The sequence below is a fragment of the Phialemonium atrogriseum genome, assembly GCF_030411735.1.
Source record: "Phialemonium atrogriseum strain 8032-3 unplaced genomic scaffold QBC33scaffold_1, whole genome shotgun sequence".
In the NCBI taxonomy this organism is placed as follows: Eukaryota; Fungi; Ascomycota; class Sordariomycetes; order Cephalothecales; family Cephalothecaceae; genus Phialemonium; species Phialemonium atrogriseum.
Window position 1 is genome coordinate 1,218,481 of NW_026848138.1, and position 14,711 is coordinate 1,233,191.

General features: G+C 54.9%; 5 protein-coding genes across 5 annotated transcripts; 1 reads left to right on the top strand and 4 right to left on the bottom strand.

Annotated features, from left to right (window-relative positions):
* The first annotated feature begins 443 nt into the window (after positions 1 to 443).
* Positions 444 to 2,508, top strand: QBC33DRAFT_463839 (ubiquitin fusion degradation protein UFD1-domain-containing protein). The gene is made up of 5 exons (XM_060425120.1): positions 444 to 642; positions 711 to 1,040; positions 1,137 to 1,926; positions 1,978 to 2,140; positions 2,418 to 2,508. Exons 1-4 carry the CDS (start codon positions 640 to 642, stop codon positions 2,046 to 2,048), a joined length of 1,194 nt encoding a protein of 397 aa, XP_060288731.1. The 5' UTR covers positions 444 to 639; the 3' UTR covers positions 2,049 to 2,140; positions 2,418 to 2,508.
* QBC33DRAFT_521497 (Rgp1-domain-containing protein) lies at positions 2,283 to 5,443 on the bottom strand. Its single transcript, XM_060426468.1, has 2 exons — positions 4,663 to 5,443; positions 2,283 to 4,600 (listed from the first exon to the last, which is right to left on the bottom strand). Exons 1-2 carry the CDS (start codon positions 5,216 to 5,218, stop codon positions 2,544 to 2,546), a joined length of 2,613 nt encoding a protein of 870 aa, XP_060288732.1. The 5' UTR covers positions 5,219 to 5,443; the 3' UTR covers positions 2,283 to 2,543.
* A 1,171-nt stretch (positions 5,444 to 6,614) lies between these two features.
* QBC33DRAFT_510375 (uncharacterized protein) lies at positions 6,615 to 7,842 on the bottom strand (the record flags this gene model as incomplete). Its single annotated transcript, XM_060425764.1, has 5 exons — positions 6,615 to 6,719; positions 7,135 to 7,287; positions 7,388 to 7,435; positions 7,568 to 7,600; positions 7,672 to 7,842. 5 exons carry the CDS (start codon positions 7,840 to 7,842, stop codon positions 6,615 to 6,617), a joined length of 510 nt encoding a protein of 169 aa, XP_060288733.1.
* An 837-nt stretch (positions 7,843 to 8,679) lies between these two features.
* Positions 8,680 to 10,230, bottom strand: QBC33DRAFT_13288 (uncharacterized protein). The gene is made up of 5 exons (XM_060422061.1): positions 9,491 to 10,230; positions 9,225 to 9,432; positions 9,078 to 9,178; positions 8,909 to 9,024; positions 8,680 to 8,835 (listed from the first exon to the last, which is right to left on the bottom strand). Exons 1-5 carry the CDS (start codon positions 9,885 to 9,887, stop codon positions 8,695 to 8,697), a joined length of 963 nt encoding a protein of 320 aa, XP_060288734.1. The 5' UTR covers positions 9,888 to 10,230; the 3' UTR covers positions 8,680 to 8,694.
* A 690-nt stretch (positions 10,231 to 10,920) lies between these two features.
* QBC33DRAFT_13286 (glycosyl hydrolase catalytic core-domain-containing protein) lies at positions 10,921 to 12,594 on the bottom strand. The gene has a single exon (XM_060422060.1). It carries the CDS (start codon positions 12,320 to 12,322, stop codon positions 11,093 to 11,095), a length of 1,230 nt encoding a protein of 409 aa, XP_060288735.1. The 5' UTR covers positions 12,323 to 12,594; the 3' UTR covers positions 10,921 to 11,092.
* Positions 12,595 to 14,711: the final 2,117 nt, after the last annotated feature.

Sequence of the window (14,711 nt, forward strand, 5' to 3'; positions counted from 1 at the left end):
GTGGCATATTTAGGAGAACAGCTGTCGAAGTTATCTGAGGCTCAACGCAGAATCTATTTTGGAAAGAGCATCAAGTAGGTAGGTCTCACATATTTTTGCTGGAAAACAGTTACGCACTCTAAAAGGCCAATTTTCTTTGTGCAGGTTTTTAACAGGCAGTCTAATAAGCTGTTAAATTTCTTCGTATTAAAAACGGATCTCTCGAACGTGTACTCTGCTGGCGGACTATGGTAGGCTTTTGATATTTCGGGCAGTCGTTCGCATAAATGCACAAAGCATGCATAATATATCGCAGCCCTGCCGAAGAACCCTTGGCGCTGTATGAGTACTAAGTACCTAGGTACCTCTACGCTTAACGACCCACTCTAGTGGAGGTACGTACCTACCTCTAACCACCCCACCTGAGCCCACCTAATAAGGTAGCTCTAAGTTCTACAGAACGTCGTCATTCTCCAGTTGCCTCAGATTCTTGACACCTCCAGCCTGCAACTACATCCGGACTGACAGCAAAAGGCCAGCACACCAGCAAAGTATCCAACCATTGCTAGTTTGGCACACCTTTAGTCGTTAAGGCCGCCCTTTCTGATAAGCCTCCATACCGACATCGGTCCTTTGGGGAACATAACTACAGCCGCGAAGATGGTGCGCTAGACGCCCCAAACCCCCGCTCCGAACCCCGGAGCAGAAGGATACTGACCCGGTGCTCACAGTTTGGCCCGGCTTACGGAGGCCCCGGCTTCGACCCCAACAACCCTGCTGATCTCTACCAAATGGCCCGGGGTGGCCGCCGTCCGATGATGCAGCGGTTTGACGAGTACTATCGGTGCTATCCCATGGTGATGGCGCCGGGTGCCGAGAGGCCAACGCTCAACTATGGCTCCAAGATTTTCCTGCCACCCTCCGCCCTTGACAAGGTCTCGAAGATGCACGTCCAGTGGCCGATAATGTTGGAGCTGATCAACGGGGATAAGGGGAGGCATACCCACGGCGGCGTGCTGGAATTCGTCGCCGAGGAGGGAAGGGCCTATATCCCCCAGTGGGTATGTTTGACAGGGCTGCTTCGCGCCTTTCCCGACCTCTGAGCACCGGGGATCTCCCTCTCCAGAGATGACACACCATTAACAGCCGGATACCAGATGATGCAAACACTCCAGCTCGACGTCGGCGACATGATCCAGATCAAGACGACCTCCCTCGAACTAGCCAAGCTCGTCAAGCTACAGCCGCAGTCTGTCAACTTCCTCGACATCTCAGACCCGCGCGCCGTCCTGGAGAAGGCCTTCCGCAACTTCGCCGCCCTGACCAAGGGCGACACCTTCAACTTCGAGTACAACGACGAGGTCTACGACGTCGCCGTCCTCGACGTCAAGCCCGAGACGGCAAAGATGGGCGTCAGCATGATCGAGACCGACGTCAGCGTCGAGTTCGCCCCGCCCGTCGGCTACGTCGAGCCCGCCGCCGCCACCAGCAGCGCCGCCGCCTCGGGCCGCGGGAGCGGCACCAGCACCCCGCGCAGCACCCGCGGCCCCGCCCTCCCCGCCGGCGGCCTCCTCCACAGCCAGGGCACCATGGCGCAGGCGATCAACTATGACGCCATCGCCGCCGCTGCCACAAACACAAACTTCCGCGGCGAGGGCCAGCGCCTGACTTCCAAGAAGCCCCCGCCGCCGCCGCCGACGACGACCACCGGCAGCAGCAGCAATAAACCCGCGACCCCCCCTGTGGCGGCAGCGGTGGCCGGCGCGCCCGCCGCGCCCATGCCCCTGCGCCTTCCCCCCGGCAAGCTCTTCCTTGGCTACGAGGTCAAGCCCGTCAAGACGGCCGCCGACAAGGAGGCCGAGGTCGAGGCTGCGCGGCGGCCCCACTTCGCCGGCCAGGGGCAGACGCTGCGGGGCGCTGTCAAGAGGAAGGGAGACGCGGGCAGCGGTAGCGGTAGCGCTGCTGGTGGTGGTGGTGGTGGTGGCGATGGTAGCGGAGGGGAGGCCGGTGGGAAGAAGAAGGCCGCGGACGAGGGTAAAGGTCGGAGGCTAGATGGGCGGAAAGTTTGAGTTCGATTTGACTTGTCCTGTTCCTACACGTGCTTGGGAGAGAGGGGTAAGGATAAAGAGGACGAGGGACGAAGAAGGTGGCTGGCATATGGGTAGGTAGTTGGGGCGTTTACTTCATTTTATTTTCGCCCTCCGATATCAAGACGTGCATGGTTTCCCAACGGAATAGGGCTATAATTGACGGCCAACCTATCCTACCTGGGGAGAGCATCTCGGACGGGGATTGTCGTAGAACCCACTTGTATAATTTATGAGATACCTAGCTGGTATCATTCCAACAACTGCCATGCTTGAGAAAATCACCACAATCTTAGGACCTAGAAATACCCCTGACTGAAAGTTCTACAGCCAATGCTGATTATGATTCAGATATTAGCAGCCACAGACCGAAGATAAGGGCGTCTACCACATATTATCACTTCTATATATGAATATATACCGTTCCCCACCAAGCCAATCCAACAGAGCCGGTGCCTTACCACTCGGCCCCGCCATCTACACGACGAGTCCCTCCTCGACGGCGACATCCCTCTCGAGACGCTCGAGGCCCGCGCACACTGCGCCATACACTCGCAGCGGGACCGCGACTTCGAAGCTCTCGCAGGCGAGGTTCTCGGCCGCGACGAGGACTAAGCCACCGCGGTCGTCCCGCGAGATCTCCTCCAGCAGCGGGTGGGGGCCCGAGTGTGCCTGCGGCCCCAGGTGGTTCCCAGGCGGCCGCTGCTGCCCGTAGCCCCTGCCCTCGTCGCCATCCTCGTCCCTATCCCTGTCCAGGTCCCGGTCGTCCTGGGCCGGCACCACAAACTCCAGCCTGATCTTCCACTCCAAGCTGACGCCACTGGTGACGAACTCCGGGGTCGCGGTGACGGGAATGGTGGGGTTGAAGACGATGCGCCGCGCGTACAGAGTCGCCTCGGAGCTGCTGACGTGGATCTTCCGCGTGACCCTGTGCACGCTTGCCTCTGACCTCAACGCGAGGCTGGGGTCTACGCGCTCTGCGGTCTCGAGGGCAGCATGGACTGCGAAGCACTGGATCTCGGCTCCAGAGAAGTCCACCGCCATGGTGATTGCCTCGCCCAGGCGGTACGCCGGTCGGGCGAGCATGACGACTCCGAGGCGACGCCCGTTTCGGGCGATTTCGAAGCGATTCGATGATTGCTGCCCCTCCGCAGTCATGTTGGCGCGTAGTATGGCCAAGTCGATGGCCTCCTTAGCAGTTTGTGCACCAGCGGAGGCATCTTCGAATGCAGAGTAGGCCGACGGCCGACGCGATGACGGCATACCCGTCGGCGAGAGAAGCCCCAAGCCGGGATCTTCCCGGGTGCGAACCATGAGTTCGTCGACATACGAGAGGAAAGAGTTCATCGTTGAGGGAACCATAGCAGGTGCCCGCCCCGTCCTAGCGTCGTGACTATGATGGGTCTTGGTGATAACACGGACCGATGCCTGGTCTTGCAAGATAATGTAAGGAGACATGAGGTCGTGGCCCAGAATCTCGCCATGGCTGTTGACGCTGCCGAGCACTCGGAAGGGTACGTCAACTGATTTCACCTGCTGTTCTTTGACACCGCCGGGCCGTTGTGTGCCGATGACAAGACTGTATGATATCTTCATCGCCCTCCCACGGTGAGTTGGCGGTAACCCCTTCGGCAACTTGAAGGAATACTCGTAGGTCCTACTCTCCCCCGGTGCTAATTTGAGGTCCACAAACAATATGGATTGTGGTGTAGACAGCAAGGGGACGGATTTGGAGCTCGCGACGCCGCGCATCTCCTTGATGGTACTGAGCTCGCTGCTGCCCAGGAGCTCGCCGATGGAGGTCGTAAAGTTTCCCCATCCGAGACTTCTCAAAAGACCACTGTCTCGCCGTGAAGTCTCGATGCCAATAACTCCACCTCCTTGTCCACCTACTACCGCCTTCCTCTTGACCTGGTCGAACGGTCCCAGGTTCACAAGTGATCCGTCCAAAGTGAAAGATCCCTGGATCTGAGCGTAGCCCATCATCAACGTTTCTGGCAACCGCGCAGAAGTCTGATTGGACAGATTTGAGGTTCGCCGTGAATGTGGCGACCGGCCTTGACCACGCAAGGGCTGCTGGGCGACATATTCTGATGCCAAAGTCTCTGTCGAATTGTTGCTCAATGAATAAAACTCCCCGCTACTCCTTGGCGTCCCTGCAATGCTGGTCGTCGAGAGGATGCGCGCCGCTGGCGCAGAGCTATGTTCGTTGATCACGGGCACCGGATCCTTCGGTCTCACGGTGAAGGTGGGAGGGTCCTCACAGCCGGACGTGGGACTCCTCAGAGAGTCGTCGCCCGGCTTCGAGCCCCCTTCCTGGGTTTCTGACGGCGCCGGTTGAGCCATGGGAAACTTGAAGTCCGACAAGGCATTAGGACCAGGTGTAGGGGACGACATTGACGCCCCGGTTCTCGGTGTATTCGGCACAGTAGCAGCCCATGAAGGGCCGCCCGAGAAGGAGTTCCGGTTTGGTGGGAATGAAGAGTTGAAGAGCGGCGAGGGCTGCGCGGCGAAGGTTCGATGCGAATGCGGTGCTAATTGGCGTTAGCCATCTGACCCCCTGGTACTATACCCGAGGGCTCTCCCAATTTCTCACCGGATCGAGGTCCACTCGCGGGGCCTCCACGAGGAACAATCTGTAGGCTTGATGCCCGCGCATGACCCCGAGTAGGCCGCTGTGGCTTCCCCGGTGCTGCATTGCTTTGTCCATCCCCCGCTGCGCTGGCAGACCCAATTGAGACAATGGAGACGGATCGCCTGTGGCCGTGTCCGCCACCACGCACGTTTCCGGAACGGTCGTCTGAAGGGTTTTGGGCGGGCCACGGAATGGATCCGGCCCGAGCTCGCGAGGTGGCAGCGGCGGATGGAACCGTCAAGGAAAGGCTCGATCGGTGGCCCCGGGCGGCGGGGGGCGGGGCCAGGCCAGCCGGAGATTTCGTTCGGCTCTGGGCATGGAGGGGAGAAGTCGGGTGGTGGTTGGAATTGAGATGTCGGGACTGTTGCGGCGAGGACTTGAATTGACTGGGAGCAGAGCCGGGAGGCCGAGCTACGTTCTTGAAAGTGATGGTACACCTGACTTCCTCGCCGGCGAAGACGGTCTGGTCGTGCCAATGGATGAAGACACGGATGCTGCTGGGACCGTCTGGAGACATGGCTATGTCCCTTCAGGAAGATTGGGTGGCCGCAGTCACAAATTCGGTAGCAGCATGGTGGTTTCTGGCAAAGCCGGCAGCCGCCTCCCTTGCTCTTGTCGTTCCACCAAATGCGCAGGTTCGGCAGGCACGAGTCGATGAGATAGGTGCCCTTCTATCAGGACAATGGAGGTACTTTTCCTACCCAACTTAGTTGTGCAGATACTCGCAAACCGGACACCCTGGAGCAGGTTGTTATGCCTCAGGCGTAAACTCAAACGCCGCATCGGTCTTTTGGTAGCATCACGTGGCACGTGCACCACCATCCACCTTCAACGTCCTCTCTTCTGCTGCCCTTGGCGATGCCGCCAGGCCATAGCATAATTACTACAACCGGCCAGGATTGACGCATTGTCCTACTGTGTATGTTTATGGGGCAAAGTGAACTCTGAACTAGAACAGGGAACCATAAGCAAAGTTAAATCTACATTGTAGTACTACGCTATTTATTTCACCTTGGTAGGTTGAACGTTGATCACTCGTTTGCCTCGGATAATCTCTATTTTTGATTCCTGGGCTTTTCTCAGGTGGTCAATCTCAAACAGCCCATACGGGAGATTCGAAAGCACCACGGTTGCATGTGTGGAAGCTTGGAACAGGCGTTGGTTCTCCCTTCCCGAAGGTCATGTTAGTTCACATGAGTTTAACGTTTTCCGCCCTGAAGTCCCTGAAGTTACCTATTCCGGCCTTATACTAGGTAGGTAGGCACGTACTTGCCTAGGTTGTTCAAGTCAATTTTCCAGACAGGTAGGTAGGTAGGTACCTAGGTACCTTATATCAGGTTGTTGTAGTCCGCTTTGGGTTCTTCTCCGTTCTCCTTTCTTCTCTTCCAGTACTATCCATCAAACACGTGAGTCCTATCCCCACGGATGGGTTGATGAATTAAGATGCCTGACTAACATGCGTATACAGGACTTCAAATATACTACTTTCTGAGCTTGACGCCAGGCCAAGCCGAACAAACCCCAAGCTCGGCAACCCTCCCATGCTAGCAACCTCTGTTGTACCCCAGCCTCCGGCCTCTCAACCTCACCCGGCCAACCCCCCAGGCACATCTGAGATCGGGGAGCCAATCGAACCTCAAGCCCACGGAATCTTCTCCTCTCTACGGCAGCACAACAACAGCAGCACAAATAACAGCAGAACAAACATCAGCATCACAAACATCGGCATCACAAACATCAGCAGCACAACAGCATCAGCAACAACATCCGCAACCACATAAGTATCTTGCAAGACAAATGGTAGTGTGTTCACTTCGGATGACCAGTCATCTAACATATGTGTACAGGATTGCGTTTCGGTCCAGTGTTAGTCAAAGCGCCGCGCTCGCACTGCCTGGTACGGCCTCCCTGTACTAGCCAACACGCCTGTACCGCACCTCGCGCCTGGAGAGCCCCTCGCGCATGGGGAGCCTGCTGCACCCGCCACTGAGAGGGGGCTTTTCGGGGTTGCGAAGTACCTAATGATGTGGGAGATAGGGTGGTCGGCGTTGCGAATGGGGGGTATTGGTGCCCTTGTGGCCTGGGTGTACAGACAAGACCGTCTTCCAGACCAGGAGCAACTTAAGTGCCCATACAGACAAAGTCCAGTACCAGCGGCCGACGAAGTGTTGGGTCGACGGGTGCGATATAGCCGAGTATTCAACAACCAAGGCGCGGGGCTTGTCGTTGGTAGGGGTATTGAGTAGGTAGGTGCCCGTGGCGAAGGAGGTATCTAGGTAGTTGGACAGCAACCTACAGCAGTAGCGACTGAGGGCGACAGCAATAGCGACAGCAATAGCAACTGGTATCAATGGCAATAGTGACTTGGAGCAACGGCAATAGCACTTGGAGCAACGGCAACAGCGACTTGGAGCAACGGCAATAGCGACTGACAGAAATGGGAATAGTACCAATGACGTTCGCGGTGAGTCCGACCCGCTTCCCGATCTTCCCCATCCACGCCTTTTGTCGTAGGCCGGTATACCTCGCTAGGAAGGAGCACAGGGCGACGATGACGAGGGGCGCAAGAAATGCGACGTCGAGTTGCTGCTAGAGAACCTAGCTAGCTGCCGAGACTCTACTTATGAGGTAATATAGCGTATTTTGCACCCAGTCAGACAGCACTACTCGATCGGACAACCGATACGATGGTTGTAATAGCGCCGATAGTCCCAAACAGTGCAGCCCAGAATTCCTAAAACAACGTCCAGTTGCACGAGCCTTCTGCGACACCCATAAAACGACAACAGCTCTGTAGAAATGTCGTCGATTCACCCCAGGTAAATGTTAGTTGGCATGGAACATATAATAATACAGGGAAACTTACGTCTTGGTCGATTCTGGATCGAAACTTGAACCGCTATTTATTTTAATTGGCTACCTGCACACAATGCTGTTTCAGGACTGTTCAAGAGAATTCGTACAGATTACCGCCCTGAGATGAAGCCTGTTCCTGACGTAAAACTGTTCCTGGAGCGAAGGCCGTTCCTGGGACGAAGGCAGTTCGTGAGGCGAGGGCTGTATAAGGTTGGATACGGACGTGGCGTGTACTGGCAGCCCCGTCGCATCAAGGGGAGCGCCCAGTTTGAGGAACTTCGACATAGATCCGGCATGCCTAAAATTATACACATATATTAGACGACTGGTCATCCGAAGTGAACGCACTACCACTTGTGTTGCTGCTGCTGCTGATGCTGTAGAAAAGAAAAGAGGAAAGGAGAAAAATAGACATGACTGGACGGGCACCTGGTAATTAAGTGTTCCTGTTGCAGCTCGCGTCAGACCTGTACAGAAGGCACTAATCTCTACTCCTGCCCGCTTGAAGTCTGCAAAATGAGTGGATGAACAGATGGGGTTGTGCAGGAGCGAGTGATTGATTCTTGATCTGGAAACCTCAGGTACCTACGGGTACCACACGGTGTGAGCAACATTGACAGGCACTCGAAAGGGCCCCGTCGCGGTATGGCAGCTGCCCTACATTCTCCCTTTGGAATCACACTAAAAGTAACCTGGCATGGATTGCTCATGCATCTTGGAAATCCAGTCCTCGAAACTACTTGTTCTTGGGCCGCAACGGGCTCATGCGGAGGTGTTACTTGCTCTGCAGCCGGGACGGGCTCACGAGGTGTTACGGGATCTGCGGCTTCGCTTTTAGTAGTAAACTGGGAGGATATCACAGGTCTTGAGTCTGGGAGGAATGAAAATGTGCGCTCGAAGTCGAGTCCACAATCTGACAATCTGACTTTTTAATTTCATGTTCGTGACCCCTGTGTCTATCCTCGATCACTTCATGGCCCTATTAGATATCGACTTGACTCCGGACGCCGGTGTATGGTGTGTGTGCCCACTTGGGTGCAAACGCCATAATAGCCAGCAAAGAAAGGGGGTATCGGTTCAAGACAAGAGACTCCTTCCAAAACAGTGAACGCCGTTCCCCATCAAGATTTTCAGCCGTCAGTCCTCTGTCAAGTCGATCGTCTCCTTGCCGTCGCGCTTCAATATCTTCAGCGGGCGCTGTGGTCCACCCTCCCCCGTGAGATCGTAAACCGCGCCAAACTCCCGCTTGATAGTTGGTGTCCGCTCATGTTTCTCGGCCTATGGATGGTCAGTGTGCGAACATGGGGCCTAAATGAGACAAGCGGTGACGCGAGCAGGACGGGTGGGATACCTTTAACTGGCTCAACCGCTCGCGCGCCAGTCTCTGCACTTCCTCCTGGCCCAGGCCATCAACGGAAGGGCTCGGGCTTGGGGAGCGGAGAATGACCATCTCCTTCACTAGAGCAGCTGGGTAGGTTGTTCAGCATCGCTGTCGGGAATGGGGCTATAGAGACTCTCACATTTGGATCTATATTTCAAGTTGAAAATGGCGATAGGGTGTTGATCAAGACGATAGGACTGGTACTCATACAGTGGGTTGGTAATGACACGGGGAGAGAACCTGATCAGTTAGCGACATATCTCCGCCCTTCTATCTGAGAGCTTACCCGGTTCCATGTGAGACCGCTCGGCCCTTGAGAGCTTTCTCGGCAAAGGTAAAGTTGGCATTGGCCGACCGAGATGGGTTGGTCGGGAGAACGGGGGAGGACTTGGCATTCGGCGTCCCACGCACACGCCATACCTTGACCTGGATCAAGCCAAGGTACTTCGCACGTTCCGCGTCCTCCTTGACGGTTCTACTATCAGTATTGTCGACTATATTTTGAGAATTAGCACTCTGTATGTCCAGTTCGAAAATGCTCGATATCATTACCTGTAACGACAGTTGCGAATCTGAATCGTCTCAGGTGGGTCAAATTGTCGCTGGGGTCAAAATCCTCGAGGCCTCGGAGCTCCATACGCCAGCGACCACCTCGGAAATCTTTGCTGCGAGCAATCCGCGATCCAGCATACATGCCGTCAACGTAGCAGTAGAAAGCGAGGCCGAAGTATGGGTCGTGATACTGATACATCTTTTTCCGCGAGTTCAAGACCTCCCAGGCTAACAAGAATTCCGAATTGTCTACAGATTCAATGTATTTGTCGCAGACTGATGTGATGCCAGACTCCGGTCGTCCGGCGACGTCGGGCTCCGGATCATCGTACTCGGCGGCTGGCGTGCCGTCAACGCAGACACTGACGACAAGTCCAAGCTCATCGACAACGGCCATTCTTTTCGGATGCGGAAGAGGTGAACATAGAACGCGTGATTTTTGGGCGAGTTTGCGGAGGGTGAAGATGAGAGAGGACGAATATAAGAGAGGCCAGTACGGTTGGAAACCAGGTTGATCATCACAGCCTCACAGGAGCCAGGGACCCAGGCTGCGTTACCATGTTGTTGGAAGCTTCCATTCGTTCGTGACTCCACTTTTCGTACATTCTCTGGGCTCTTATTGGTTCCAACGAACTTGGGGAGACAGACCGGACTTCAGTGGCTTGTCTCTGTAGATATCCGTCGGTTCCAGACCTTACAATAATCTTCGGGCTTTTCTATCTTCAAGCGTTTGCCAGCTTTTTCGGACGCTTTGTTGCATCCATGACCTTGCCGTGGGATTCGCCTAACATCTTAGCATATCTCACATCCAAAATTGCAGAGATTACCTTGTGAGCCCGCATCTCAACTGGGAAGAACCCTGTTGATCTGGTCCGCGTTTGAAGAGCTTGTCTACGCGGGCAGGGACATTTGGCTATTCAGGCAGGGGTCTATGCTGGGCAGGGGTTCCGGGCCGCCAAAAATATTTGGACAGTTGGAGCATGAAAAAGTCCAGCTGCCAGCACGGAACAAAATGGCGGGCAAGAGTGCTTTAGCGACAGCGACGGCTAGTCAAATACCCAACCGCCCCTGCCCGAATAGCTAAATGCCCCTGCCCACGGAGACAACCTCCGTTTGTAATGTATTTTGTTGTCCATTTCGACGTGCCGGATCTTCTAGGCGTTCTGGGTTCACTTTGCTCTTAGTAATAAGCTGGGAGGATACCATAGGTCTTGAGTCTGGAAGAAAATGTGTGCTCCAGGTCGAGTCCACAAGCTGACAATCAGTCTTTTCCATTTCATGTTCGTGACTCATTTGTCTATCCTTGATCCTTGCATGACCGGATTTGCTGTCCCATTTCCCCATTTCCATACATCATACCGTGCATGTATCGCGGAAAAGCCTTGAAATCCCTAATTGTGCCAGATCCATGGGTGTGCCTAATCCGCCGGCAGTGAATCAACCGTAAAAAAGTATGTACAATTGAAGTGAAGTGGTGAAGTGAAGTATCCCGAGGGCGTCTCTCTGCCCGTGCCCCTTTTCTGAAACGTATCCCTAAAGTGGTGTTACAACGAATGGAAGAATGGAAGAGTGCTTGCCCTGAAGGGCCGCAGAATGGAGGGCTTAGGCGTAGGCAAAAGTGTTGCCGTAAACGCTGAGCGACGTGCCCGAGGAGATCAAGCTGCCAGGAGAAACCATGAAGTAAGAGTACCTCTCAACGAAGGCAAAGTCTGGGTCGTTATCCAGGGTGTGGACAACGGTGGCCAGGAAAGTGTTGATCTCTGCATCCGATCCGAATGGGGCAAACTCCGTGATCCAGACCGGCTTGTCGGGCACGGCAGCATGGACAGCCCGCAGGTGGTTGAAGAAATCATCCGTGCTTGCGGTGTTGTACCAGTGGACGGGAACGAAGTCGATGGCACACTGACCAGCACAGACAGAAATGAACTGCTTGAGCCACGAGATACCCTGACCATCCTGGGCGCTGTTGGTGATGGCAGGAGCACCAATCCGGGCCTGGCCTTGGAAGGGGTTCAGGTACTTGATATGGCCGTCCTTGGCAACGCCGGGAGAGATATTTGCCTGACCAGCATTGTCTGGCTCGTTGAAGCTGAGCAGACACTTGGATCCAGAAGCAATTGCCTTGTTGGCATTGGCATTCCAGGTTGGAACATGGTCGTTGTTGGGGGCCCAGAGCATAGGAACGAACTCGACATTGACCTTCATGTCGTTGGTTTGACCCCAGTTATAGGCCCAGCTGACCTTGGAACCAGAGCCCACGAAACCCGAAAGAAGGCTGGGATCATTGTAGGCAAGGCCACGCTTCAGTCCCGAAGACCCGGTCGAGGGCTTGGTTGTGGGCTGTGGCACCTGTGTCGTAGAAGCCGCAGCGGTGGTGGGTGATGGAGCAATGGGGGGGGCCACGACAGAGGGGACGATGTTGATTTGGGTTGAAGGGGGAGGCGCATGGGGAGGCGCCCCTACCACCTTGGTGGCCAGAGTGGTTGGCAAAGGGGCGATAGGGGGGTCACTGGACGCGGCAGCAGCCGTCGCAGAAGCTGCCGAAGATACCTGACTGGGAGACTCCTCGGAGGAAGATGCCGGGGCATGGTGATCTGCATAGTTGTGTGTATGCTCGGCGGTAACAAACACGGCGGGGGCAACGGTAGGAGTCTCAGTCTCCCCATCGTCATAAACAGTGACAGTGACCCAATCCGTGACAGTCACAACCTCTGTCTGAAAACGGGCCTTCTCGTGAATGTGCAGATGGGCGTGGCGGTGAGTGTTGAGAGCCAGGGCCTTGTTGGCCAAGGCTGCCACAGCCAACATAGTCAAATTCTTGGTGATGAACATGGCGGCGGCAGATGGAAGTCGTAGAAGGTTGATTGAAGTAGTGGGGGGGATAGAGGGAGAAGGCCGATATGCGAGAAGTGGGTAGATCTTGTGGATGCCTTGTCTCTCAAATTGGTGTCCAAAGTGTCGAACTTTGGGCGGACACTTTTATGTAGATTGCGCGAGTTTCTGATGATGGATTTTTGTTGGGTGGTGTCGCCTGGAAGGAGTGGAAAAGATTTGAGATTTGGTGCCAGCAGACCACACAGGGTCAGAAGTGAAGGAAGGGAAGGGCGTATCGACAGATACAAGCCGGTCGAGAGAATGAATCGGTGCCGAGTCGCAGTCTGTCCAAGACGCGCAGAGGGAGTGATGCGTGTCTGAAGTTGGGGATAGAACGGTGACAAGAACACAAAGAAAGTAATTCAGAGGTCGAAGCTGGCGACCGAGGAAGAGAAAGAAGTGGAAAATCTCGAGGGTGAGGTTCCTGAAATGAAGGTGAGGCGACCACGCGTAAGGTGGGAACCAAGAATGGAAAGAGGGTGGGGGAAGGGAGGAAAGATATTTATTGACAAGGAGTGACTGTGTGACCATCACCCCAGGGAAGTGAGGGCTGTTTGCCCGTCTCGGCCTTCCAACATGCAGGTACCTGGGTCCAAAGGTACCTGTACCTAAATGGGGGAGGGGTAAGGATCGGCCAGCCACCAGAATGCATGGGCTCACCCGGACAGAGGGGCCAGCCTGGAAGAACTACCAAAAAAATCCTAGATCCTTCCAGGTTCCATCCTGCCGAGTTCCATATTTGCTCAACATATGGGATTCCCGCCTGCCGTGTCAGTATAATTCCAAGGAACATAATACCTAACCATTATAGCTATATTTTGTTTTAATTTCCTGGTTTTCATTGATGAATATTCTATTATTCCTGCTTAGAACCCGCACCTCTCGGGCCGAGTCCGAGGATGCCCAGACGAATCCGTGTTCTAGACCTCCGGTAGTGAGTTGACCTTGGACGATGAAGCCAAGACGGCCCCTGTCCCTGTTAGCCCCCACCTCTACACTAGTGTACGGAGTACCGTGCAGCGCGAATCGCCGGACGGAGTACCGTGCAGCGCGAATCGCCGGGCAGCAGCTCGAAACAAGACCCGACAAAAAGCAACAACCAGAAGCAATACCAGGAGATGTGAGCATAAATAACGCGCACAATGTATGATTCACTTGCCGCTGTCTCCAGTGCCATGTGGTTGTCAGCTTGAGGGCATATACTGGCGCGCGCTGACTGGTTTCCAAGAAAAAGCGGCGGGTGCTTACCCTCCACTACCACGAATAGGCGACGCAGCCACACAGGTACAGAGCCCCCACCTGCACCCAACCTTGAATCGGTACCTGAACAGATGAAACACTAGACCATCCAAACTTCTCCACCTGCAGGAGCTGGAACGAACGCGGCGCCTGCGCGGGCCCGGCGTACTTGAGCTCAAACGCCCGTGGACATCAACCAAGTTAACATCCATTGATTGTATTATCAACCTAGGTACTCAGGTAATAATGTCGATTGGGAGATTCTGGGCGGCTATACTCTGATACGCCGCGATAGTCGGGTTCCCATCCCGGGCACACGCAAATCTGCGTCACCAGAGACCCAGGACTCAGCTGAGAGTGAGACGGGACCGGAATCTATGGAATAAGTGGGGCCCGGAATCACCCGCCGCGAGTACAGTACCTAGGTACCTACCTACCTAAGGTACTTAGTAAAGGGGTACATACATGATTGCCAGCCTGGCGCTTGGCCGCATGGCCTCGCTCCACCAAATTCCAATTGTTGTCCAGGGAAGACAATTGTTGGGCCCACGTCCTCCCTGCAGCAGTCGGTTAGTTGTCGGATTTGACTGACGTGGAACTCACAGTTCGTTGTCCTCGCCTTGGGCTTGAAACCCTTGTTAAGCGAAATTACATCCGCTGCCACGGATCGAGCTTGTCAGCCTGCCACCGCTGCCCCTGCCACAGAGCCGGGGAGAAAAAGCTTGTTCGTCTGTCTTGGGAATCAGAGATTATCAGACCCTGCTTCGATCCCTCAAGCGTTACGAGCAAGCGAGGCGATCATCGCTTATACCTAGCACGGTGTAAAGTGCCCAGTTGAATGCACTGTATCTGTACTTTCCGGAATGTAAACCAACTTCTTTGTCTGTTGGAATGAAATGGTGATCATTTATAGACAGGCCATCGCTGTTCTCGTTCCTTGCCTTCTACCAACAGCTACCTAGAGGCTGTGTGTTGGCGGCATAGCTGATCTGAGGCTGAATGCTGGCGCTGAGTGGTCCTGTCTTTTCCAGATATTGCTTGCTCCTGTACAGCCCATCGGCAATTCCTCCCCCCCAGGTCACCCAATTGCGATGGTTGGCTAAATATA

What these genes read in the sequence shown, in the direction of transcription:
- QBC33DRAFT_463839 (XM_060425120.1), top strand. An exon ending in GGGCCTATATCCCCCAGTGG is followed by an intron (nt 1,041 to 1,136) that starts GTATGTTTGACA and finishes GCCGGATACCAG; the next exon opens with ATGATGCAAACACTCCAGCT. An exon ending in GAAGGGAGACGCGGGCAGCG is followed by an intron (nt 1,927 to 1,977) that starts GTAGCGGTAGCG and finishes ATGGTAGCGGAG; the next exon opens with GGGAGGCCGGTGGGAAGAAG.
- QBC33DRAFT_13286 (XM_060422060.1), bottom strand. Translation starts at nt 12,322, where the DNA reads ATGTTCATCACCAAGAATTTGACTATGTTGGCTGTGGCAGCCTTGGCC.
- QBC33DRAFT_13288 (XM_060422061.1), bottom strand. Translation starts at nt 9,887, where the DNA reads ATGGCCGTTGTCGATGAGCTTGGACTTGTCGTCAGTGTCTGCGTTGAC. An exon ending in ATTCGCAACTGTCGTTACAG is followed by an intron (nt 9,433 to 9,490) that starts GTAATGATATCG and finishes CTCAAAATATAG; the next exon opens with TCGACAATACTGATAGTAGA. An exon ending in GCGGTCTCACATGGAACCGG is followed by an intron (nt 9,179 to 9,224) that starts GTAAGCTCTCAG and finishes CTAACTGATCAG; the next exon opens with GTTCTCTCCCCGTGTCATTA.
- QBC33DRAFT_521497 (XM_060426468.1), bottom strand. Translation starts at nt 5,218, where the DNA reads ATGTCTCCAGACGGTCCCAGCAGCATCCGTGTCTTCATCCATTGGCAC. An exon ending in CGCGAGTGGACCTCGATCCG is followed by an intron (nt 4,601 to 4,662) that starts GTGAGAAATTGG and finishes AACGCCAATTAG; the next exon opens with CACCGCATTCGCATCGAACC.